Genomic DNA, 25,273 nt, shown 5'->3' on the forward strand with positions numbered 1-25,273 from the left:
AGAATTGACACTGGCAAGATGTCCTTTGACCTCCATATGCATGCTGTGACATTTGAGCATGTGTATAAGTGCGGGTGTGTCCAAGTGCACACGAATACACACATACACACACACACACACACACACACACACACACACACACACACGCACACACACGCACACACACCCCAAATAAATGCATAAATGCAATAAACAATAAGGATGTGAGAAAGGCTACCGATAGATCCTTGGTAGTAAATTTTATCTTCAGTATAATAAAACAGGGAACAAGATGCCAGGAAAGGGAGGGGTGTGGAACAAGGAGCTTCCAGAAGAGGTAATGAATATGTCATGCATTTGATACTTATTAATCTTGGTCTGAGCCTTTGGGCTGTAAGACAGCAGTGGGGAAGGAGGGGAGCGTGTAAAGTGGCCTCTGCCTTTGCTTCAAGGTTCAGGACGAGTAATCTGGGAGACTTGCATCTGGACACAGCCCAGGCTAAAGGGCAGCCTGCCTTCCCAGGCAGTGGCTTTGGGCCAGAGAGGATATAGGGCTCTGTGCCTGAAAGCTCTGCTGACAAAGCCGGTCCTTTGGCTGCTTCTGTACGGATTCTAGGATGTGGGTGAAAGGTGACAAGGGAAAGCGCCAGGCAGATCCTAAGGGCGAGGGTGAGAGGCGGTTCGCCAACACCACAGGGGGATGGGCAGAGGAGCTATCTCATGCTACTCCTCTCCAGGAGAGCAGAGGTCTTGACCACTCTGTGGACAGGTGGGTCCCCAAGCCAAGCAGGGCACTGAGACGTGTGCTGTGTCAGTGCTCAGCAGTGATGCACAACTGTTGGTGTGCTGCCCTGTGCTGCCCTGTAGCTGACAATGTTGGTTTCTTTAAAGAACACAGAAATAGTGTGGGAATATGTTTTCGTTTCAATCCCAGGTTTGGAGGATATGAGGCTGCTTAACAGCCGGGGACTATGATTTGCTTCATTCTTGGATGCTGTTGGTTGAGGTTGGTTGCGGTTGGTTGCGGTTTGTCAAGTAGTCGCGTGCAAAGAGACAAAAAGAGGACATTAGATATCCTGATGGTGAAGATCAAACTTGCCCCGAGGAACTCAGTGCCCCGAATCAGCAGGCAGTAGTCTAATAACATGGTCGTCCCTTTTCCTATCCTGGGCTTGACTCGGGAATTTCTTTCTCTCCTACCTAGTGTTGGGGTTGAAAGGGAAGAGGGGTGGAAAAGGGTGGAAGAGAAAAGAACCCACAAAGTAGCCACAAGCCCAGCTACACAGCTCCCCAGGGCTTCCCAGTGTTTGAAATCCCTCACAAATGTGGACCCAGGTAGAGAGGGTTAGCTGAGGAGAAAGATAAGAGGATGAGGTAGCAGGGCCCACTGAGATTCCAGATTCTAGAAGATGGCAGTTCTCCACCCTCCCAACACTGTCTCTAATGTGCAAGACCCAAAGCATCAGAAGCGACAGCCACGCAACACTGCCATGCACTGAAGGCAGGCTTCTCCAGGAAGCTGGCCAGCCCCTGCCAGGCTACTGTAGAGCATCTTAGCAGGGATGATTTGGACAGATCTGTAAGGGAACCTCTCAACCCAGAGCCTCAACATAGTCCCTGTGCCTTCCTCCCAGCCTGCACCTTGTCATTCCTGAGTTCCCACGGACTCCAGTGCAGACACACTCACAGACGCAGGAGTCAATTTTATCTAGAAATTTATTAGACATAATTAAAGTTACAGTGCAAATAGGCATTTGCTGGTATTTGTCTTGTTTTAGCCACTTTAATCTCAACCCCCGCCCCCAAAGTCTTCTCAAAGCACATTATCATTTTAAAAGTAGAGAATGCCAAGGGCCTGAGTCCACTTTTCAAGAATCACCTTCACATTTATGGGAAACAATTGCTTAGTGCATAGTTCTCATTTCCACTTAGTAGACATGACCCGCCTGCTGGCCAGTGTCTCCCACACCACACACCTAAACCAACCAAACTCAAGACAGGAAGACTGAACCGTGAAGTGTGAACACGGGCAAATGCACTGACCCGGTGTCCCCACGACCCCTCCACTGGCCCTATTGCTCTTTCCTGTCCCTCTCAGTTGTCCTGAGAAAACCAGATTTGTCACAGAAAACTGACGTTCCTACATCTATAGACAGAAAAAATTTAATTCTCTTATTTTGATAAAAATTACTGTGGAATTGCATAAACTGTTATGTAGCTAAATCAAACCAACCTGGGTGAGTCTAGATTGCTTTGCATTTCATAGACTGGGACAGAAACCATCAACTGAAGCTCCAGGACTCGGGGGCATGTTAAGGGGCTAAGGGCTCTGAGCCCGGGAAGACCGCTGAAGGTAACGAGATCACGCGGATCATCCTGGAAAGTCTCCCAATGAATCTGTGCTATCAGCTTTGTTTTGTACTGTCATAGTCCTTATCTGTGACGGATGACATAACAGGCCGCGGTGACCTCCCACCTGCTTTCACCTCTGGTCCCTTCTGTGGCTCTTGCTTGCTCCTAGCATTACCGAGAGCCTTCTACCTGTGGACACAGCCTCCGCCCCAGAGGCACTGATGTTCTTCTGAGGCTACTGGACATGGTCAGGACACGACTGCAGCAATGACCGGGACCAGCAGGTTAACAGGCGCTGAGCCCAGCTCCCCTCCATCTCACTCCTGACACCCGTGGGAGTGGGGGATAATAACAGATGGGAGAAAAGGGAAAACTTAAGCAGAGCTGGGAGTGCTGTGCTTCAGCCCTGGTGTGCTTGTGTGGAATCAGGGACCTGTGCAACCTGATCTGTAATTCTAGTTTCTTTGGGTCTTTCATGGTTTCTCTCCTTTTCATCTTTATTTGTCCAGCAACACTAGGCTCTTACTATGTACATAAAAGATGCTCAGTAATGTTACCTGAACAGAAATGAAGTTACTGTAGCATGCGCCACTGCTGGTCCTACCTCTGCTCATAGGATGGTAAGGTGCTCACATGATTTTTTTTTTTTTTTTAAATTAAGCACAGTAAACATTGGGACAAAACCAAATGTTTGTTCCACTGAACTGCTAGCCTTAAAGCCTCCAAACACCCTAGCGGGCCTTCAGTTTCAGCTGAGGATACACTACCGTGAGGAGACCAGCCAAAGAGGATATGAGACCTCCAAGTCCTACCACGCCGAGATTGGACTTGTAGATCCCAAGCTGGTTCAGAGGGATCAGGATGTCACAGAAGTTCTTCACGGTGTCCAGGAGCAAGGGAGGATGTCGCTTTAGAGACTGGAATAGGAGGAGGAGGAAGGACTGGAGCCATTCAGTCTCTTCATTAGCCACGCTGTACTTAGGAGGGTCCCGAGAGGATTTCTCTCTCTTTGCTCTGTCACGTGCAACTTGTCCCATCTGCAGCAAGATCTCATACAGATCCCGGACCAGGCTCAGCAAGAGGAAGTAGTAGTAATGGCGAGCCGCCCACCTTTGCCATTTCTCTCTGTTGACTCCAGAGGTAAGACCCACACTCTTCGCCCAGAGGACAGTGTCACAGATGTAATAAACCACGCGGTTGAGGTTGGCTAATGTCAGGCATAAGCGGGGCGCGAGGTCAGCGGCTTGGATGCTCTGCTCAGTTGCCTGGATGGCATGGAACACGTTGCCCAGTCTGAACCCTGTAAAGAGAACCCACAGAGTCAACACATTATTAGTACTTAATGGGAGGCACAAGTCTTGTGTCGAGCTAAGGACTGAGAACACAGCAGCTGATGTCAGTTGAGGCTCAGTCTTACTGGAGGAAAGGAGCCCTACAGTGATCCTGCAAAAAGCTCAAAAGACAGTGACCTTGACAACTTATCACACGGATCCAGGAGTGTCTTAGCATTTATTCCAGGCCAGGTTCATCATGGATGTGTGTGAGCCTCTAGACTTCAGAAGTTAAAGGGTAGTTAACGTGGCCTTCAGGTTCAACACTCTTAGACATTTGATTTCCCATTTATGGTGGTTCCAATAGGCAATTAGTCACCAGGGAGTAGAACTCTTTGATAGGATAGAAGGATTAGGAAGTGTGGCCCTGCTGGAAGAAGTGTGTCACTAAGGAGTGGGGCAGTGAGGTTTCAAAAGCCCAGGTTCAGTTGTCCATTCCCCAGACCACCCCTTCTTCTTCTTTCTTCCTTGTCCCCCCACGTCCCATCAAGATATAGCTCTCATCGACTTCTCCAGCAGCACTTCTGCCTGCCACCATGTTCCCTGTCACCATGCTCCCAGCCATGATGGTTATAACAGGCTAAGTCCGGGAGCAAGCCTCCAATTAAATGCTTTCCTATGGCTTGATCATGTTTCTTCACAGCAACTAAACAGTGACTAAGGAGTCATTAAAAGGGAGCCTCTGGCAAAGCGCGTTATCATCTGTCTATCATCTAGCCCACCTATGGAAGAAGAGCAAAGAGAAAGGGCAGGATTGAGTGGCTATGGTGATCGATAGTCACATGGCGCTCTTAAATGAATTAACCAACCACTGTAATGAGTCCTTACATAATCAAGCAATTAGCGAGTGGTCACTCATGCACAGGTGTTTACAGCAGCACCCAGAAATGGGTCATCTCGCTTAATAACCACCCAGAAGCAGCTACTCTCTAAACACGTACAATCCCAGAAGAGTGCCTGACATTATTTTACCACAAACTACTAATGCAGAGCAGTATATGAAATGGCTCTCTCTCTCTTTTAATTTTTTCTTTCAGGGGAAAGCGTGAAAGCAGTAGAAATGGCTGTTTCAAAACTGGACTTTCAGGTTCTCATTCCAGCTCTTGCGCTCCAGCTGGATGACATGGGGCAAGTACTTTCTGGACTTTCAAGACAGTGAAACTCTAAAGGACACATCAGCAATGACATTCTAGAGCATTTGTGACAGAGTTTCAAATCTTGGCCTTCAAAGCCATCCAGAAATCTTACCCAACCCTTCCCAACCTTTGTGCTGACTACTTAAACCTCTCTCTACCAAACTAGCTTTTTGGTTTGACACTGATCCTCCATGACAGCATCCTGTAAGGGCAAGCTTTGCTTCCAACTGTCCTGAGCCTCTGCTGGGGGAAACCTCCCTTTCAGATACTTGTTTCTCCAGCCACAACTTCAATCCTACCTCCTTTCAAAATATTTTCCCTCTGCCCCAGCCATCATATTTATCACTGAATATAATTTAAAACATGTGATTTTACCTGCCCCATAAAGTTGAGGAATGCATCTTTATGAAGTAGGTATCCAACACAACTCATCACTATGGGGTGATCTACACCTCACCCCGATATGTATGCTGATGAACCGTTGAAACGTCTGCTCTCCATCAAACAATGGAGGCAGGCAGGCAGGCGATCGTTCTGAGAAGCATGGGGTCTCCCAGGAAGATGAGGATGACAGTGTATATCAGTGAAAACCCCCACCTGCACTCTTTGCCTTTCACATGAAGCTACCTGGCACACAGTCTAGGAAAATGTCTTCATTTAGATCCTCCACTAACCCTCAAGAGACGAGGAAGAAAAGGCCTGTGGTCTAGGATATGGCTATCCTGTTCCATAGAACTTAAGGGCTGACGCTAGACCAAAGTGCACGTTGGGAATTGCCAATACATTCTGAGAACCGATGTGAGCTGGCATACTGTGTGTCCACTGGCTATGAATATGTGATGTGTGCCCCAAGGGCTATGACTATGCAGGAAGGTACAGTACAACACCACATTCAAACAGAGGGAGACACCTGTGAATACAGCAAACCATTCGGCCTTCTTGGGGTCTCCAGGCACGGCTGCTCTCAGCTTCATTGGAGAGTTGGGTGAGTGGAAATGAAGACCTTGAAAGGACATTGTAAATTCCAGGGTCTGAGGCTAAGGATTTGAAAGCAGAAGCCACCGTCCCTGGAGAGACAGGTACTTACATTTACGGCCAGTGCTCACACTGGTCTCCAGCCTCTTGAGCTTCAGTACCACGGCCTCTTTGTCAGCTTTAGACTCTAACAAATATCTAAGCAACATGCATGCGTGCTGAGTGGCTCTGAAATGGAAAAAAAAAAAAAACAAAACCGAGGAAAGTAGTTTACAAACCAAATAAAGTTCCATTCATGAAGGGAAGGAGAAACATCAAAAAGCAAAGCGAAGTGTCATGCTGAGGCGGAACTTTTGGGGCAGTTTCTCATGCTGAATTTCTTACAAAAGTGGCATTCTGCAACAGTCCTCACAGAGGAGGGCCAAAGGGCGAGCATGCAGTGGAAATGGGACACAAAGGTTAGGGAAGAGGATGCCACACACAGGGTGCAGCTCCCCCCAAAGGCCCTCTGCTGGCCCAGATGGGCTCTCAGCTCCACAAACCTTCACATCTGCTATGTGCCCCTACATAGGATGATCTTCAGATTTCCTAAAGGAACAAAAATCTGCCACTTAGTTTAAACTGACTAACTACATGCGACAGGAAGCAAACTCAAAAACCAAGTGAAGAGTCCAGGCTCAACATTTAGTTTTTAAAACTTAAGGACCAAATACACTCCAGCATAGTAATGCTTTCAGCGATTGGTTAATATCACGCCAGCTATGATGACAAAATCTAAAGGAACAAAAATCTGCCACTTAGTTTAAACTGACTAACTACATGCGACAGGAAGCAAACTCAAAAACCAAGTGAAGAGTCCAGGCTCAACATTTAGTTTTTAAAACTTAAGGACCAAATACACTCCAGCATAGTAATGCTTTCAGCGATTGGTTAATATCACGCCAGCTATGATGACAATGACATGGTGATGAATATAATAAGTCAACTAGAGTCACAGACATCCAAATGCATCTGCAGCCAACTTAACAAAAGCAGGTGCCAGGTCGGGTGTGGTGGCTCTCACCTTAGTTCCCAGCACTCAGGAGGCAGAGGAAGGCAGATCTCTGTTGAGGTCAGGGCCAGCCTGGTCTACATAGAGAATTCTGGGTCAGCCAGGGCTATATAGTGAGACCCTGTTCAAACAAACAAAGATCAGTAGGCGCTGGCCCCTACTCTCTTAGAACTGCAAACTGCATTGGCATCCCTGCACAATTTAAATATTATTCTCAGTAAAACTGCGGCACAGAGCTGGTGGCTCCTGTTTACAACTCCAGCACCCAGAAGATGGAGAGAAGAGAATTATGGGAGCAGTCTGGGCCACATAGTAAGACTTTCTCAAAATAAATAAAATTCTCCCCAAAGTGGTACATTTTTTACAATGATGAGTTGGTTTTTATTTGTTTGTTTGTTTGTTTGGTTGGTTGGTGGGTTTTTCGAGACAGGGTTTCTCTGTATAGCCCTGGCTGTCCTGGAACTCACTTTGTAGACCAGGCTGGCCTCGAACTCAGAAATCTGCCTACCTCTGCCTCCCGGGTGCTGGGATTAAAGACGTGCGCCACCACGCCCGGCTTGTTTGTTTGTTTTAAATAAAGTAAAAAGGAGGGCCAGAGTGAGAGCAGGAGATAGAATTCACTCTCTGACCAGAGGCTCACACTGCTTATGTTATACAGCTTCCTCTCTCAGGTTTGGTTCAATAGTGGCTGAAAACAGGGCATTATTTTAGGAATGCTAGTTGGTTTGTTTGTTCATGGTTATATAGTTCCTTAGAAAGATTGGGAAATAAAATTTTGCTGAATACATATATCCTAAATTAAAGACAGTGTAGGGTACATTCTGGGACCACTGAAATGATATATGTGTTGACCTCTAATGAACCATGGCTAATCCTCAGCCATTCTGAGACTCTATCAAGTTAAACAGAAAGGCAGCATGGCCTAAGTGAAGAGGTGGGCTGGTGCTGGAGTCAACTATGTGGACCTGCATCTTTTGGCTCGGCCACATTAGTTTTTCCTAGCCTCCTGGTTCAGTTTCCCTATATGTGAAATTAGAATATTAAAGTATCTCAGGGCTGCAATGGAGGCTCTGTACAGTCAAGTCTCACCATTAGGACTTTTCTTACTTGTATGCTTAGTTAATTTTAGAGGTTGACCACTTAAACATCTGGAAAAGAAGTGTTGTTAAATTAAACTCCTATGTTTCACACATACCCCTTTTCCTTTTCTTTTAAATGATCACCGAGGGGCATTCAAATTTCTCTTTTAAAAAAAAATGAAGTAGGATTAGTTTTAAACACGCATTGGTGATTTCGAAAGTACACTATGTACTTGGGAGGTATTGTTCAAACACTTTGTCCGCTGTACAGTTTACAGTTTACAAAGCAGCTTTTTAACAGCTTGATATCTCCAAGGCGCAGACTGGACCAAAATGAAGATAAAGAAGATAAATCTGTCTTTCCGTGAGTTACGACTTCACGAGCGCTCCAAACTACAGGTGTTCTGTTTCCTTAGCTACAAAAGAAGCTCCAAGTTTCTCTGGAAAAGAAATCTCTAGGAAAGATGTCGAGCGGCTGGGAACTTTCCCTCTCCTGGGGAAAGTTAGGAGATCGCACTCATGGGCCGCTGTCACCTCCCGAGACACCGAGGTGGCTGACACGCACAGTCCCTCCGGGTTCACAGGGAGGAGGGGCTCGGCTCGCAACTCCTCAGTGGGAGCTGGCCGCGGCCTCGTGCCTCGATTTACCGGGCTGTGACCTCTTTCTCCGAGAAGAAACCCTGGGTCCTGAAGGGACGGGGGCGGAGGCCGACAGCACCTGACTCACCTGAAAAGTCGGTCCCGGCCCTGGCTTTGGTTGGCGACTCGGATGAAGGCGTCCATGGCTCCCACCCACAGCCACGCGTTGCGCCCGCTCCCTCGTGGGTCCCCTGGGACGTCGCCGGTCCCGGGGGACAGCGGGAACAGATTAGTTGCCAGGTGGGTGGGACTTCGTCTCTCCGCCCACACGGGGGTGGGCACACCTTCGGAAACGCGGCTTTTGGAGTTCCGGTTAGTACCGGAAGTGGTAGTTACTAAGGCGACGCCAAGCCACAAGACTTGTGAGTAGAGCTGAGTTTCACAAGGTCGTGGCCTTCTCCCGTCTTGGTTTCCAGGTAGAGGCACTGAGTGGGTCATTCCCCTGCCTCAGGCGTCCAGGTGTCCCCAGGTACCCATGAACCCCATCAGGAATGCTAAATGGTCTTCTCAGGCTGCAGGCCGCATCCTTTCCCAGTGTCAGGCCTTATGATGCAGGCAACAGAGCTAAGTCAGTTCCTGGGGTGTGTTTCTAGCAGAAGAGTGGGAGTAAAGTGGGAGAATTTTCTATTAGGATTATTGAAAAACCAAATGATTCCTGAGGAAATCCTACAAGCTCCACACCAGCAAAGCACAGGCAAGGGAGATCAGTGACATTGCACCGCTGATCGTTGGTTCTGTGGCGTTTGAAGATGGAGCCCCACTTAGTAATTTTCTTCTTTTCACCGCTTCTCCCTCCTTCCTCGCCTCATTACCTCTCCCCTGTCTTTCTGTTTACCCTACCCCTTTATGATATTATTCCAGCAATGACTCTGATGGCTTGGGTGGGAATATCCTGCTGAAACACAGCCTCAGTCTCGTCACCCAACCTTCTTAGGGGATGCCCCAGAGGTGCTTTTCTAAGGATGGGGTAACATGTGAGTTCCTAGGCTTCTCTGAAAGCTTGTGGGCCAGGACCCCTCAGTGACGCCTCTCTAGCCAGCTGAGCTACGCTCACTGATCCCTGCAGGGACCTGGGCCACATTAACTGTACAATAATGCACAATACATGGTCCTCCCTCAGCTGGCAGGCTTTCCTAATGCTCTAACTTGTTACTGCGGACAGCAAGGCTCCCTATTGTGGGCTAGTAAAAAAAAAAAAAAAAAAAAAAAAAAAAAAAAAGAAATAGTTGCAGATTGAAACTGGAGGGCGATTTTACTGCCAGCTTGAAAGAAAAAAAAAAAGACAACAGGGCAAACTGTGAATCTCAGTAGCTTCCAAGAATAGAGAGATGAAGAAGAGGAGGAAAAGAGAAAGCCGTGCTTTTTACAATGGAGGTTCCCAAGCAGCAGCTTGGTGAAAGGGTGGGAGCAGCGTGCGGACAGCATGTGAGAAAACCCAGAGTCTCTGGTGGAAGCTCTGCAAGCTGCTCCTTGAAAGGAAATTTATAAGCTTGCTCGGTGTGTCTGTGAAATCGGGTCGCCTACTTTTCTCTATTCCCTGCTTCGGGCCTGCCCCTAACACTTGCAGGCCCGAAGTAAAGTACACACCAGACCTATAGACTCTATGTTTAACTATTTGAAAATTGTATAACAAGTAACAAACTGTGAAATATGTTCTAGTTCCTTGATTGACACACATTCTCACAGTAACAGAAAGCCAGGCTGACTTTTAGAATTCTAAGGCTCCTTGAAACACCCACAAACACAGCTGGACTATGTAGTAGTACAGAGAAAAATGACTCCCAGACCTTCCCCACTTCTCTTCTGATTTCTTGCTCCCCCTACATTGATGAAAGGGGGGAATGTGTGGATACTGCAAGCCACACTCAAAATCTGTCGAATATCTCTGCAGACAGCTATGCTGTAGGCAACAGTTAGGTCTATCTGTGCTCATGTTAGCATCTGGTTCCCCTCTAGGAGGAACTAGGGAAGGCTTGTGCAGATCCTGGTATCATCTGGGCAGTGGTTTCCGTAGACTTGACTAGAAGAGGGAAGTAAGGTTTTAGGTAAGGATATCCTCTTGGCTCCATGACCGTGTAATTCTCCTTTCCAAAAGAAAGAGCTACGGAGAGAATGGGGCATCCTCTTTAAGAGCCCAGTGGCTCAGCCTCGTTTTTCCACCCTGCACCCCCTCTCCTCCTACCACCTCTCCACTCCTACTTCTATATCATTTGGGGTGGAGGGCTGCTTTGTGACATACTGGGTTTGACCAGAGCTACTTCTGATGGCATGGTTGTGTAGCAGTACGCATTTGTTGAATACTGGCTAAGTACAAATCGCGCTGCTTGGCTCGCTGTGCAGGAGGAACCACAATGAATGAATGAGCACAGTTGATCTGTCCGATGACAGAGACAAACATGGGTGCTTTTCTTTCTCCTGAAGTGCAAGATTTACGTCACTTGTTTTCAGTGCATTCCTGCATTCTGAACAATATCATAAAAATGTAATCATATCGTGTGGGTTTCTTTTTTTTTTCTGATTTCTTTCACCTACCATAATGTACTTGAGCTTCATTCATGTTGTACATATCAGTACTTGGTAATTTTTTTTTTAGATTTATTTATTATATATACAGCATTCTGCTGGCATGTCCCAGAAGAGGGCACCAGATCTCATTATAGATGATTGTAAGCCACCATGTGATTGCTGGGAATTGAACTCAGGACTTCTGGAAGAGCAGTCTGTCCTTTCAACCTCTGAGCCATTTCTCCAGCCCAAGAACTTGGAGTATTTTTTAAAATTATTTATTTATTATATATACATACACTGTAGTTGTCTTCAGAAACACCAAAAGAGGGCACCAGATCTCATTATGGATGGTTGTGAGCCACCATGTGGTTGCTGGGATTTGAACTCAGACCTCTGGAAGAGTAGTCAGTGCTCTGAACCGCTGAGCCATCTCTCCACACCCCCCCTTTTTTTTTTAAAGATTTATTTATTTATTATATGTAAGTACACAGTAGCTATCTTCAGACACTCCAGAAGAGGGCGTCAGATCTTGTTACAGATGGTTGTGAGCCACCATGTGGTTGCTAGGATTTGAACTCCGGACCTTCGGAAGAGCAGTCGGGTGCTCTTACCCACTGAACCATCTCACCAGCCCATGGAGTAATTTTTATAGTTAACCATTGACCCACTGAGGTGCACTTGAGTGGTCTCTGGTTTGGGGCAATTACAATGGCTGTATCTAAGTACAGAATTTCACATGAGACTTAAGGACTGACTCACAACCCCCTCATGCTGTCCTTCCCTTGCCTATAACCCTAGCAGCTACTGAGCTAGTCTCCTTACTTGTTTGCTATTTTTGCAAATACTCCATAAGTGGACTCCCTCTGTATTTAAGTGTGGAGACTGGTTTCTTTTACTCAGAATAAGATGTGGATACTAGTTTATGTCGTATGTGACAACAGTACCATCCCACACTGTTAGCAAATGGTGCTTCACTCTGTGTACCCATTTATCCACTGGAGAACATTCCATCTATTGCTCACATCTGAAGGTTGTAAATAGAGTTATAAATATTTATGTGCAGGTTTTTGTGTAAGTTTAGGTTTTTATACTTCTAGACTGTTGATATGGTATGTGTTTATGCAACTGTATAAGATCATTTTCCTGGGTTGCATACTATTTTCTCTTCTCATCAGCAGTCCTACCCCTACCCCTGGCCATCAACCTGGATGTTAAAGAACATGGCGACTTTTGACCATGACTGACAGCATGCTGCTACAGGGGACAGTGGTGTTTGCAAAGTGATGCTGGATTGGATTTGTTTGGTTTTGTTCTGTGTTTCTGTAAGTGATCTGAGATGATGTTAAGTTACACAAAAGCAGTTTGGTCTTCTGTATTCTAACACATCATTCCATGTGAGTGATACTGTGTGACACTCTTTTCTGGCTTATTTTCCCCACTGCGAAGACTTCCAAGATTGTCTAGTTTGGCCAGTTAACGGAACTACATTAGCCCTTGTTCTAGGTGGGCTTAGCTCACGGTCCTTACTAGTGCCCTCCAGTGCTCCTTGTCCCAACACCAACTGCCCTCATCTCTCATGTGCCAGAAACATCACATATGTACTTCATATATATTTTGGGAGAACGTCTGACATACATACTTTTAAAAAAACATTTATTATTATAGATAAGTACACTGTTGCTGTCTTCAGACAGACCAGAAGAGGGCATTAGATCTTATTACAGGTGGTTGTGAACCACCATGTGGTTGCTGGGATTTGAACTCAGGACCTTTGGGAGAGCAGTCAGTCCTCTTAACCGCTAAGCCATCTCTCCAGCCCACATATGTACTTCTTTTCCCTACATATGTAGGGATGACAGCTAGATACTTAGAGGTCTTGCATAGACCACAGCCATGTTACCATATAAGACCATACTGCCCTGAGTTCAGCATATTAAAAAGCCTCCTAATTTCCTCATTAAATGTTTTTTTAAATAATAAACAATTTATTTATTTAATACATGTGAGTACACTATAGCTGTCTTCAGACACTCCAGAAGAGGGAGTCAGATCTCATTACAGATGGTTGTGAGCCACCATGTGGTTGCTGGAATTTGAACTCAGGACCCTTGGAAAAGCAGTCAGTGCTCTTAACCGCTGAGCCATCTCTCCAGCCCCATCATTAATGTTTTTAAAACTATAACGGTGGCTGGTGAGATGACTCAGTGGGTAAAGGCACTTGCCATCATGCCCATGACCTGAGTTAAGTCTCTAGGAATTACATGGTAGAAGGCGAGAACTAACTCCCAAAGCGTGTCCTCTGAACCCCACACATGCACTATGGCACACACAAATAAATAGAATAATGTAATTAAAATAATAACATTTGAAATCTCGTTTTGTGTAATTTTAAAAATCCATGCTAGCTCCAGCTAGGCTCTAGAATCAAGTCTCCTGTTCCTCCTTGCCCGATGCCAAAAATAGCCGTTTGGCCCTGGTTCCCTCCTCTGGCTTGCTAAGCAGCCCAAACCCATCCTTCTAGAGAACGCCTGGTGCTACTCTCGTTCCAGCCTGACCACCGCAGCTACACCAACCACCAATGACTGCTCTGTGGTTTGCCCTCTCTCTTGCCCACATAAATTATTGCAATGGAAAATACCAGACAGCCTTAATATTTAATACCATCCAGATTTGTATTGGTAAATCTCTAACCCAAATAAGTCCATGGAAAGAACACACAACTCAGTTATTTATAAGCTGTACGCCTAGATTGGGCAGATTTACCACTGCACTACTCTATTCCCCAGCTATGAGAACCCTTGCTACTTGTGGCTCCTCCAGGACATGTGGTTCTGCTCCATCTTCCACCACCTCTTCCTCCATCCTCCTCTCTTTCCGTCCCTCCGTCTCTTTTTCCTCCTTCCTCTCTCTCTCCTCTAAAACTTCCAGCCCCATCTTTCCCTTCCTCTTCCCAGTCACAGGCTCTAGCCTTTATTTGACCAGTTAAAGTGGGGAGAAGGTTCACACGGAGTCACCTGAGTGTGTGATCCACTGCTCTCCTGTCAGTCAGGATTAGCATCAAAATACAAGCAGCACCAAGGGAATCCACAACTTCCCTTTTACACAGATTGTACACACCTTTGAAGCTTTTGAAACGCAGATAATTTGTTCCCTTCCTAAGGGCTTGTACTTTATCAAGATATGTAGAGGAGAGCTGCTAAGGCATAAACACTTTGGAAATATCTAATTGTTCTGATGTTGCAGGCCTTGTAGTTAGTACTCCTTCCATGTCCCAGACATTTCTGTAGACTCTTGTAGAGGAATCAGGGGCAGGGCTTATCACATCAATGAGACTGACAAAGGAACAGGTTGTCCCACAAAAATTGGACATGCTGAGTTGCATCTGATTGGGCTTGAGAGAAGAGAAACCTGGAGATTCAATGGCTTGAACAGAGCCATTTGCTAAGGCAGAGAATCAGGGAAAGAGATGAGCTGTAAGTGGATTCCATTTGGAACAGAAGACAGTTGCTTGTCCTATCAGGAGGTAAGAAAGAGAGCAAATGCCAATTCTCCATCCCCAATTGCGTCTTCTCGAGTTAGCCTGGGAGATGCCTGTCCTTCTGGTCCCCTTATGAATATGAAGACCATCCCAGGACCGTGGTAGCAGTCATGCTATGTAAGGAAGTCCAGCCTGAGGCAGAAGGTCCCCACAGGATACTCTAGCTTCTTGTTTACCTTTTTCTCAAAGTTTCTTTGCTCACTTTGCTTCTCAGCTTTGAGTTCTCAGAAGGCCTCAGTGCCACGTGCTGCGATGTCATCTTTTAAAGGAAACCAGGCTCAGAAACGCAGGTTGTCTGTGTTTCCCAAGGGACCACTGGAGATTCCATCTCCAACTGAGGCAGACTGGCCTAAGGATGACGAAAAGGATTTTGTCTTCAAGGACTTGGATCAAGAGCTGGATTCCCTTCCTCAGCCCTATCGAATGATAAACAAACTGGTGGACCATCTGTTTAACCGGTCATGGGAAATTATTGAAGAAAGAGACTCCTTAAGGGAAGTTGAGAAGAACTGGATCGTGCCCGCCATCTACCATCCAGTTGCAGAAATCCAGGTATGAACAGAGTGCCTGTTTGTTTGTTTGTTTGTTTGTTTGTTTTGTTTCACTTACACGTTAATGAAAATGCCTGATTCGGGAAAGAAAGAAACTCCTCTCCATCAGAAATACAGGTGCATTTTTGAGGGACAGTAGGCATGCTGAGGTTGCCTGAGGGAAATAGAGTGTTATAGTTAGATGAGGATTACACAAAGGACCTTTGTCATGTTATCGACACGGAAAGCTTCATTAATGTATTAGGCCACCTCCATATGTGGCAATGAGAACTGTCAGTGATCCAGCTGTTGTTCTTCCCCAGGACAGATAAAGCACAGGGTGTGCGTTTGTGCTCATGCTCAGAATATATACCCAGGCTTACTGCTGCTTCTCTGACAACTTCCGCCCAGGGTGAAGGGCTTAGGTTGAGCATTTTTGACAGGCGCGTGCTTGGCAGTGATAGGTCTCAGAAGATCCTGACTCCTCTCTGAAAAACCAGCTCAGGTTAATTGATGGCATTGACAGATGAAAATAACTTTTGTCTTTTTATGCTCATGTTTTCCCAGCTCGACAAAATGCCTGGTGGTATGGCTGTTTCACATGACTATCTGTTTATTGGAGGCCTTAAAGGATTCTCAATCTATAATCTGCACAATTGCAAAAGAATATATGTTTTGGAGAAGTTTAAGGCTGATGTTATTTCCATCTGGGCCACAGATTTGGGAAATGACGTACTTATTGTTCCTATCGACGAAATGGGTATTTGTTCTTCTTTGATTTTAACTAATCTATAGGAACCTATAGACTGGTATTTGGTTTAATCTCTCTCTCTCTCTCTCTTTTTTTTTTTTTTTTTTTTTTTTTTTTTTTGGTTTTTTGAGACAGGGTTTCTCTGTGTAGCCCTGGCTGTCCTGGAACTCAACTTTGTAGACCAGGCTGACCTTGAACTCAGAAATCCACCTGCCTCTGCCTCCCGAGTGCTGGGATTAAAGGCGTGCGCCACCACGCCCAGCCAGTTTAATCTCTTTTGCATGAAGTCAGGCATGGTGGGTTCTCTCTGCTCATATAGTCATAAATATGATCTACACGCAAGCAAGATGTGCCAGGCCTAGTCTAACAGTTTGCATGTGCTAATCCAGTTGGCTCTTCACCTGTCCAAAGGAAGCACTGCTGATTCTCGTCCTGTTTGGAAGAGGCATCTTGAGGTATAGAGGATAAATAATTTCCCTGAGGTAAATAGTGCTACAAGATCATTTCAAACCAGGCAAGATGGCTCATAAACTCTTCCAGCCCTCTGAGCCCTGCCGCGCTGCTGACGTCACCACCTGCCTGAGCACAACCTCCACGCATGTTGAAAGTCAAAACCAGAGGAGGGTAAGGGGAGAGAAGGAAGATGGGTACTGCTCTTTTCATTTAAGAGAGAAAACGTGAAGGTCTGAGCCAGGACAGGGTAAAATAAAGAGACGTGTACTGTTGTGGCGCAAGATAGGAATTTAGCTGAAGTGAGGTGAAAGATACGAGGGAATTTTTGGTTCTGTTTATGCACCTTCTCTCTTAAGTGTTCAAAACAAAAGGCTTTTAAGAGAGCTGGCAGGATGGCCTAGTGGGCAGAGAGGCTTGCTACCATGCTTTAGTTCCACCCCCAGGACTCACTTGGTGGAGGCAGGGAAGCAACTCATGCAGATTGTCTTCTGACTGCCACACGCATGTGTGGCACACACACCCCCTCTAAAGATAAACAAGTTGTAAGAAAACATTTCAATTTCATTTGATGTAAAGGGGAATACAATAGATACAGCAAGTAGCAGCTCACATGTGACCAGCACTTGCAAGGCAGAAGCAAGAAGATCATAACTTCAAGGTTATCTTCAGCTATGTAGGGATTTTGAGGCCATCCCGAATTGGTGAGAGCCTGTCTCATTTACTCCTACCTAGGAGACTGAAGGATAGCTCGTATTTGTGGTGAGGGAGGCACGCTGGGCAGTGTGGGCAGTGCTGATTGCTATCTGTGTTACATACCTGCATGGATGGCCATGCTGTCCCTTGATAACAGTGACAGGGAAGGTGCTCAGGGCATTCGAGGTGAAGAAGTTCATTTGAGCACCCATAGATCTGAAGTATCTGGAGGATGTCTGTGTAGGACATGATGGGACATTGGGCTAAAGAACAAGCCATATTCATTATGTAAGTAGTTTCATGTCTGTGTCACCTTCTTTGGGTGAATTTGAATGTAGACTACCTTGGTGTCCCTTGCACAATGGCATGGAATAACTAGCCCATGAATCTTTATCTATTTTTTAAAAGATTTATTTTATTTATATGAGTACACTGTATTTGTCTTCAGATGCACCAGAAGAGGGCATCAGATCCCATTACAGATGGTTGTGAGCCACCATGTGGTTGCTGGGAATTGAACTCAGGACTTTTGGAAGAGCAGTCAGTGCTCTTAACCACTGAGCCATCTTGCCAGCCCCATGAATCTTTATTAAGAATGATTAGAATTATACCCAAGTAAGCCAAATGTCTTTGTGTGATCTATCTATATCATGGGTACAAAGGCCGGTTATTTATGAGTAACTGGAATGCTCCTTAAGAAATGTAAGAAGTCACAGCAGGTGATAGTCACATCCTGAATTCAACAGAATTAACCGCATGAGGAGCCTAGTGGGGTGAAGACACACAGAAAGGTAAGGGAGGAGCTTTCTCTCAAAGGAGCTTGTGAACCCAACATATCCACATCAAACAGCTGTGCGTGTGAAAAAGTGTGGGATGATGGGCAGAGCTGGGGGCTGGGAGCGCAGGACAGACCACTTAGATGCTGTGCTTATAGGAGACTTCCAGGAGAGCAACACTAGCTAAGTATGAGGGGACTGGGAAGAGGAACAGATTAAATATTTCAAAGTAAGGTAGAGGAAGGCTGGGAGACCAAGGGCAGCATAGGCCACATGGGGCTGCAGAGCACAGGCAGGATGGGAAGATTAGAGTCAGATGCTGTGCCCCAGCCCTTCCTGGCTCTCCAGTCTCACAGTCTCTTATTTTCCTGTTCCAGGTATTGTGAGATTGTTTTACCTGTGTAAGGACAGTCTTTATCACATCAAGGCCATCAATGAAGTGGTGAGTTCCTTTCTTTTCCCGTTAGCCGGAGAACATCAAGAAGGTACAAAGCACCAGGCAGTGGTGGTGCACGCCTTTAATCCCAGCACTTGGGAGGCAGAGGCAGAGGCAGAGGCAGGCAGATTTCTGAGTTAGAGGCCAGCCTGGTGTACAGAGTGAGTTTCAGAACAGCCAGGGCTACACAGAGAAACGCTGTCTCAAAAAAACAAAACAAAACAAAACACACTTTCAGTGGAGCAGGGCATCATGGTCTGTACTGTAACCCCAGCACTGCAGAGGCAGAGGCAGGAGCAGCTCTGTTAGTACAAGCCAGGATGTAATAACAAAATTTCCCGTTTCTTCAACAAATAAGTGCTAGGCAGGGGAATAAGTGGGGAGCTAGTATAAATTAAGAGACTTAGCCAGGCATAGTTTGTACCCTTTAATTCTAGGACTTGGGAGGCAAAGGCAAGTGGATCTCTGTGAGTTTGAGGCCAGCCTGGTTTCCATAGTGAGTTCCAAGAAGGCCAGACTATGAAGAGACACCCTATCTGAACTAGTTAATTAATTTAATATTTAATAAATAAGTGGATGTTGTGTATATGTGTTTACGTATGTATGTGCATATGTCTCTGTGTTCGAGTGTATGTATGTGTGTGTGTACATGTATGTGCAGATGGGTGTGCATCTGTGTGGAGGCCAGAGGACTACTTTTGGTGTCTTCCTCAATCACTCCCCACCTTGTGTGTTGGTACAGGATCACTCTGCACGGGGCTCGCTGATTTGACTAGACAGATGGGGAAGCCAGCTCAGGGTCTTCCTTTCCCTACCTCCCCGGCACTAGGATTGTAGGTACATGCTGCTATACTCAGCTTACCACCACCATCACCATCACTATTACCATCACCACCACCACCATCACCACCACCACCACCACCCACCACCATCATCACCACCACAATCATCATTAAATTTATGCTCTCATAATTTATCCAACTTTTTACATAAATGCTAGGGATCCAAGCTCAGGTCCTCAGGCTTGCATGGCAAGCACTTTGCCAACTAAGCCATCTTTCCAGACCCTTAGACTTGGGGCTTTTTGTTTGTTTGTTTTTGATTTTTGAGATAGGGTATGGTGGTTTACTCAAAAGTGTTTATGGCCCTCACAGACTCGTATGTGAATGCTTGGCCCATAGTGGCATAATTAGGAGATATGGCCTTATTGGAGTAGGTGTGGCCCTTTTGTAGGAAGTGTGTCACTGTGGGGTGAGTTTTGAGGTCTCCTATGTTCAAGCTACACACAGTTTCCTTCTGATGCCTGTGGATCAAGATGTATAACTCCTGGCTTCTTTAACACCATGCCTGCCTGCATGCTGCCATGTTTCTTGCTATTATGGTGTTGGACTGATCCTCTGAACCTGTAAGCCAGCCCCAGTAAACATTGTCCTTTCTAAGGGTTTCCTACCCTAAGACACAGGGTCTCTCTTTGCTGCCCTGCCTGGCTTGGAACTCACTATGTAAATCTGGCTAGCCTTGGACTTGTAGAGATCCACCTGCCTCTGCCTTCAAAGTGCTGGGATTAAAGGTGTGTACCACCATGTCTGATGGGCTTTGTTTTGATTGTAATCTGAACCAATTGTGGCAGACATTAATATCCTCTAGGAGGCAATTGAGGAAACTGAGAAGCAGACAAGTTATTAGCTACTGTTTAGGAATTAATAACTTGGGCTTAACTAAATATTAGCAACGTATTGGGTTTAGAAGGAAATAAACACAACTAAAATTGTGATGCCACAATGCAACAGCATGATGACACAGGGAGCTTGATGTCACACAGGAGCTGGGATGTCACAGTGATGTCACAGGGCAGCGTCAGTGGCACAGTGGAAGATTGTTGACTCACAGGCAGTATTGTTACAGTGCAGCCTGATGATGTCAGAATGCATCATTATGATCTTACAGCATGGTAACAGTGATGTCCCATGATGCATTGTGATGGCATAAAGAAGCAGTGGATGGCACAATCGCAAATTGTCCAGTGCAACATTGTGACAGCACAATTAAGTAGTGTGATGTCATTTTGAGGCAATATTTGTCACATTGGAGTTTATGATGTCATAATACAGCATTGTGGTAATAAAATTGAACATTGTAATGGCACAGTGCAGGATTATGATGCTGAAATGCAAAACTGTGATGGCACAGTGGACCATTGCCATAGCCAGCAGCAGTGTTGCTGTCATACAGTGAGGCATTATAATGCCACAATCCAGCATTCTGAGGACACAGTGTAGCACTGCAATGTCACAATGAAACATTCTGATGACACAGTAGAGCGCTGTCTTGTCACAGTGCAGCATTGTGGTGGCTCAGTGCAGTATTATGATGGCACAATGCTTTGTGACATCACAAGCAACATCAAGATTTTGTTTTTAGAATGGAGAATTGTGATGTCACAGTGCAGCACTGTGATACCACAACTGAGCATCTCGGTGTCACAGTAGAGCTATGCTGTAGCACAGTGGAGCATTGTGATGGCTACATCAGGGACTCATACCATTTTGGTTTTGTGTGTTTGAAAATCTCTATAGTAAGTTGATAAATATTAAGATATATAAATAAAAATTGTTTGTTCTTTAAATAAGTTAGGGACTGTCTTAGCTAGAGTTTTACTGATGTGAACAGACACTATGACCAAGGCAACTCTTATAAGGACAGTATTTAATAGGGGCTGGCTTAGAGGTTCAGAGGGTCAGTCCATTATCATCGAGGCGGGAACATAACAGCATCCAGGCAGCCATGGTGCAGGAGGAGCTGAGAGCTCTACATCTTCATCTGAAGGCTGCTAAAAGAATACTGGCTTTCAGGAAGTTAGGATGAGGGTCTTAAAGCTCACACCACAACACATCCATTCCAACAGGGCCACGCCTTCTAATAGTGCCACTCCTTGGGCTGAGCATGTACAATCCATCAGAGGGACTCACCAATATGACTAGTCTACCACTGTGTTTTGTTAATGGTTCTCAAGCTCCTTCAAGGTGTAGCATACCCATCCCGCAGCCTTTCTCAGCTGGCCCTCATTGGAAAAGCTTTTATTCCAGGGTTCTGCCCCAGCCTCTGCTATAGTCCAGGAAAGTACCAGTTCTTGCTGTCATGTAGAACTTACTTTGATTCAGCTGAATAATTGAGTACAGCCTCGACTTTTTAGGCTTTGCAAAACAGATCTGATGGCATTCCATGACCTTCGAGGAACTAAGTCTAAAGCAAGCTCCATAACTTGTCCAATTCCTGTGCAAAGCTGGAGATATGAACTGATGTGAGACGTGTTGCCATCACAAGCTTCTGGAAGACCCGTGTCCTGGTGTGAGCCATGGGAGCCCTGCCGTATGTTCCTTCCCGTTAGCGGACAGCACTCACTCTGTTGGCATCTCTTTTTTTCAGGATGATAGCAGCAAGCAGAGCACCTGTCTGAAGATGGAAATCTCTCAGAACGGGGACTTTGCAGCTTTCCTCTTCCAAGGCAAGGTCACCCAAAAGCTGTGACGGATGTGCAGATTTGTGTCTCTTCCAGACTTTCACCCTAGACCTTTTATTTGGAAATAACTTTAGATTTAGACACTTGGTGGTGTTACACACCTGTGATCCTAGCTCCAGAGAGGCTCAGGCAGAAGGGTCCTGAGTGTAAAGATACAGTGAGACCCTGTCTCAAAAACCAAGAACCAACAAAAGAAATAACTTTCTATTTAAAGAATAGCAAGGGCTGGAAAGATGGCTCATGAGTTAAGAGCACTGACTGCCCTTCCCCCGAGGGCTAGGTTTTGAGCCCAGCACCCACATGACAGCTCACAACTGTCTGTAACTGTCGTTCCAGAGGATCTAACAACCTCTCCTGGGCACTGTATGCAGGTGGTATACAGAGAGGCAAATGCCCGTACACAGAAAATAAGTAACATCTTTTAGAACAACAACAGACAAACAAACAGAAGAGAGGCAAAAACAGGAATAGTGACACTGCCCCTGCTGGCCAGATTTCCCATCACTTCTTTTTCTTGCTATTTTTTGCCCTCCTTTTTAGGCCAGGATACAGTATCACACTGAGTCACACATCACTCTAATGTACTCCTGTGACAATTTCCTGGTCATAAGTTTCCATTACCTTGACTTTTTTCCCCAGGAGAACTAACCAGATAGCCTGTGGAATGTCTTTCACTGCAGTTTGTTTGCTTTCTTAATCATGGTTCCCCCAAGGCGGAGGATTTAGGGGGAAGCTAGCACAGGAGCAGGCTCTGTCTCAAGAACTGTAGGGTCCCAGGTTGACTCATTTTTGCTGGATTTAGCTTAGATCACAGCTTCCTCCAGTCTGGCTCCAAAAATCCTGTGCTCAAGTAATCCTCCTACCTCAGCCTCCAGAGTAGTTGTCACTCCACGTCTACATTATGATGCCTAACTTGGTTTTTCCCATTTAATCCTCTGTAAGGAGCAAGCCACCAAGTCCAGACAACAAGGGAGGCAATTTAGGTGTCTCCCAGAAGCAGGAGAATCAAAGACTATTTATACATGTGTTAAAACTACTACTGTAGTTAGATGTTTGGGGGGGGGGGGCTACTTTGACAAGATACAGTATCTTAGTTCTCCTTAAAGTTTTGGGTGTTTTGTTTATTTTGTTTTTTGTTTTTTGTTTGTTTTGGTTTTGGTTTTTCGAGACAGGGTTTCTCTGTATATCCCTGGCTGTCCTGGAACTCACTTTGTAGACCAGGCTGGCCTGGAACTCAGAAATCCGCCTGCCTCTGCCTCCCAAGTGCTGGGATTAAAGGCATGCGCCACCACGCCCGGCTCCTCCTTAAAGTTTTATGTGCCAGTCTTAGCACCTGTTTCCTCATCTGGCCAGCTGCAGTTACGCCTATGTCAACAGAGCACACTTTATTCAAATGTTTAGTAGTTTGATTTTTCAGCTTTTACACATTTAGACATATAAATAGTTTATATAAGCCTGGATCTATACTTCTTACCCCAAAGGACCCCCAAATGCTAAGTGTTTGCAGAAGATAGAGATTTTGTAGTGCTTTTTGTATCAAAGGACATGTTAGGGGCTGGAGAGATGGCTCAGCAGTTAAAAGCACTCTTCCAGAGGATCCAGGTGTGATTCCCAGCATCAGTATGGAAGGAACAACCGTATGTACCTCTAGTTCCGAGGCCCCTGCAGGTACCAAGGACATATATAATGTGCAAACATATGTGTAGGCAAAATGCTCATGTATTCATGGCCTCTGCTGTCATATCAAGGAACCACAGAGTGGATAGCTTAAAATGATGGCTTTTACTCCCTTGTGGTTGTGGAGCAAGATGTGTGAAATTAAGGTATCCAGATGGTTATGTGTTTAATGGGACATTGAGGCAGGATCCTGTTCCATGAGAGAGCAACCTTTCCCAGATGGGTCTATATTCAGAACAGGAGCTCAGCCTGATCTTGTGATGAGAGGAGGTTCTTTAGCCTCCCCATAAATCTTATGTTGGTCAGAGAATTCTTTGGGGTCTGTCCCATTAGAACTCTCCCTTTGCTCTAAGCCTCTCTTACTATGCTTACGTGTCCCCTAAGTGGCAATGTCAACTCTAGGGCAGAATGTCAGTAGAACTATTTGCGACACCGAAAACATGGGACTTGGCAAAAATGGCAGTTTGATTAAAAACCGAGTTGTGCCAGTGTTGTCGAAGCCCCTGCCTACATTAGATAGCAGTGGCTTGAGAGCTCAATTCTCCATGCAAACATCGCTCAGTTTACACAAGCCCCTTCCACAGGCACTGACTGCAGAGGGTCTGGGACTTCAGGCCAGCACTTGTGAGGAGACAGATAGTCTCCAGCTGAAACTTGCCACACCACTCCATTGCCCAACGCTTGTTTGTTTGGTTTCCCAATGCAGGAGCCGGGGATGTCTGGCTGGAAGTGTATAAGTTGCCCAAGGAGATTTGGCTAAAGGAAATGGAGCACCCCCAATCGACTCTAAATCAAAAGAAAAAAGCCAAACAGCTGCAACTGGTAGGAACAGCCTTTTTAATCAATATATTTCTCTCTACACTTAGCTGAAATCTAGCCTAAATTCTCCATGGAACTATCAAGGCCACTGGAGGTTTGACAAATGGCAACAGGAACAGTGGACAGCTTCCAAAACTGGATTACTTTAGATAAAATATTAGTAAGGAGAGATGTCTTGAGCAACAGAGGTTCCGTGTCTCTCTTGACTTGGACTTCTGTTCCTGAGACTGCACCCAGACCTTTCTTGTGGGAGGGGAGTGTCTTTTATCCTGTGTCCTGTCTCACAGGTACCTTTTCCTACTCCTGGTTGGAAGCAATCCTTGAATGTTTCAGGTTCTATTATGTTTACCAGAGTGTGGCCTTTGTTTTTCTTTTTTAAGATTTGTTTGTTTGTTTGTTTATGAATGCACTGTAGCTGTCTTCAGACACACAAGAAGATAACATTGGATCCCATTACAGATGGCTGTAAGCCACCATGTGGTTGCTGGGAATTAAACTCAGGACCTCTGGAAGAGCAGCAGTGCTCTTAACCACTGAGCCATCTCTCCAGCCACTTTTGTTTTTCTTAGTAGGTAGCAACTTAACTATTTCAGTTGGCTTGAGATATAATTTCTCAGTAAAGATTAAAGCTTATTTTACTTAAGAATATAATATAAATATGCATGTATTAGTTTTCTTTTTAGAAATCAACTATTTTTTTGGGGGGGGGGTGTTCAAGACAGGGTTTCTCTGTGTAGCCCTGGCTGTCCTGAAACTCACTCTGTAGACCAGGCTGGCCTCAAACTCAGAAATCTACCTGCCTCTGCCTCCCAAGTGCTGGGATTAAAGGCGTGTGCCACCACTGCCCAGGGAAATCAACTATTATTAATTGAGCACTCCATTTAAAACCTACTGAGCTAAGCTGGGTGGTAGTGGCACACACTCAGACAGAGGCAGGAGCCCAGTGAGATGAAGGCCAGTCTGGACTGCAAAGTTAACTGCTGGGCAGCCAGGGCTACACAGAGTAACCTTGTCTCAAGAAACCAAATAA

General features: G+C 45.6%; 2 protein-coding genes across 14 annotated transcripts in view; one reads left to right on the top strand and one right to left on the bottom strand.

Annotated features, from left to right (window-relative positions):
• Positions 1-1,677: 1,677 nt before the first annotated feature.
• On the bottom strand, positions 1,678-8,852 carry Pex11a (peroxisomal biogenesis factor 11 alpha). 3 transcript variants are annotated; one of them, XM_011250824.2, is made up of 3 exons: positions 6,316-6,857; positions 5,886-6,001; positions 1,678-3,631 (listed from the first exon to the last, which is right to left on the bottom strand). In XM_011250824.2, the coding sequence occupies exons 2-3, from the start codon at positions 5,980-5,982 to the stop codon at positions 3,063-3,065; spliced, it is 666 nt and encodes a 221-aa protein (XP_011249126.1). In that variant the 5' UTR covers positions 5,983-6,001; positions 6,316-6,857; the 3' UTR covers positions 1,678-3,062. The 3 variants fall into 3 exon arrangements, 2 of the variants coding, with proteins under 2 accessions (XP_011249126.1, NP_035198.1); NM_011068.2 differs by lacking the exon at positions 6,316-6,857 and adding an exon at positions 8,631-8,852 and having other exon boundaries at positions 1,679-3,631; NR_153403.1 differs by lacking the exons at positions 5,886-6,001; positions 6,316-6,857 and adding an exon at positions 8,631-8,852 and having other exon boundaries at positions 1,679-3,631.
• Positions 8,669-25,273, top strand: part of Wdr93 (WD repeat domain 93) — a 43,005-nt gene continuing 26,400 nt past the window's right edge. For 4 of the 11 annotated variants that reach the window (XR_003946535.1, XR_003946534.1, XM_030242853.1 and 1 more), the window contains exons 1-6: positions 8,669-8,904; positions 14,803-15,140; positions 15,686-15,878; positions 18,169-18,233; positions 21,654-21,732; positions 24,131-24,246. Coding sequence is in view for 9 of the 11 variants with exons in the window: in XM_030242853.1 (XP_030098713.1) it covers positions 8,673-8,904; positions 14,803-15,140; positions 15,686-15,878; positions 18,169-18,233; positions 21,654-21,732; positions 24,131-24,246 (1,023 nt within the window). In the remaining 2 variants the exon portion in view is untranslated. The other 7 variants (NM_001381990.1, NM_001381991.1, NM_001381992.1 and 4 more) reach the window with 6 other exon arrangements.

Source organism: Mus musculus, chromosome 7 (genome assembly GCF_000001635.26).
Source record: "Mus musculus strain C57BL/6J chromosome 7, GRCm38.p6 C57BL/6J".
Classification (NCBI taxonomy): domain Eukaryota; kingdom Metazoa; phylum Chordata; class Mammalia; order Rodentia; family Muridae; genus Mus; species Mus musculus.

Excerpts from the sequence above, each read along its gene's own strand:
- Pex11a (NM_011068.2), bottom strand. The coding sequence starts at position 8,686 with ATGGACGCCTTCATCCGAGTCGCCAACCAAAGCCAGGGCCGGGACCGA. Across the intron at positions 6,002-8,630 it reads GGCCGGGACCGACTTTTCAG|AGCCACTCAGCACGCATGCA; the intron begins GTGAGTCAGGTG and ends TTTCCATTTCAG. Across the intron at positions 3,632-5,885 it reads TGTGAGCACTGGCCGTAAAT|GGTTCAGACTGGGCAACGTG; the intron begins GTAAGTACCTGT and ends TTCTCTTTACAG.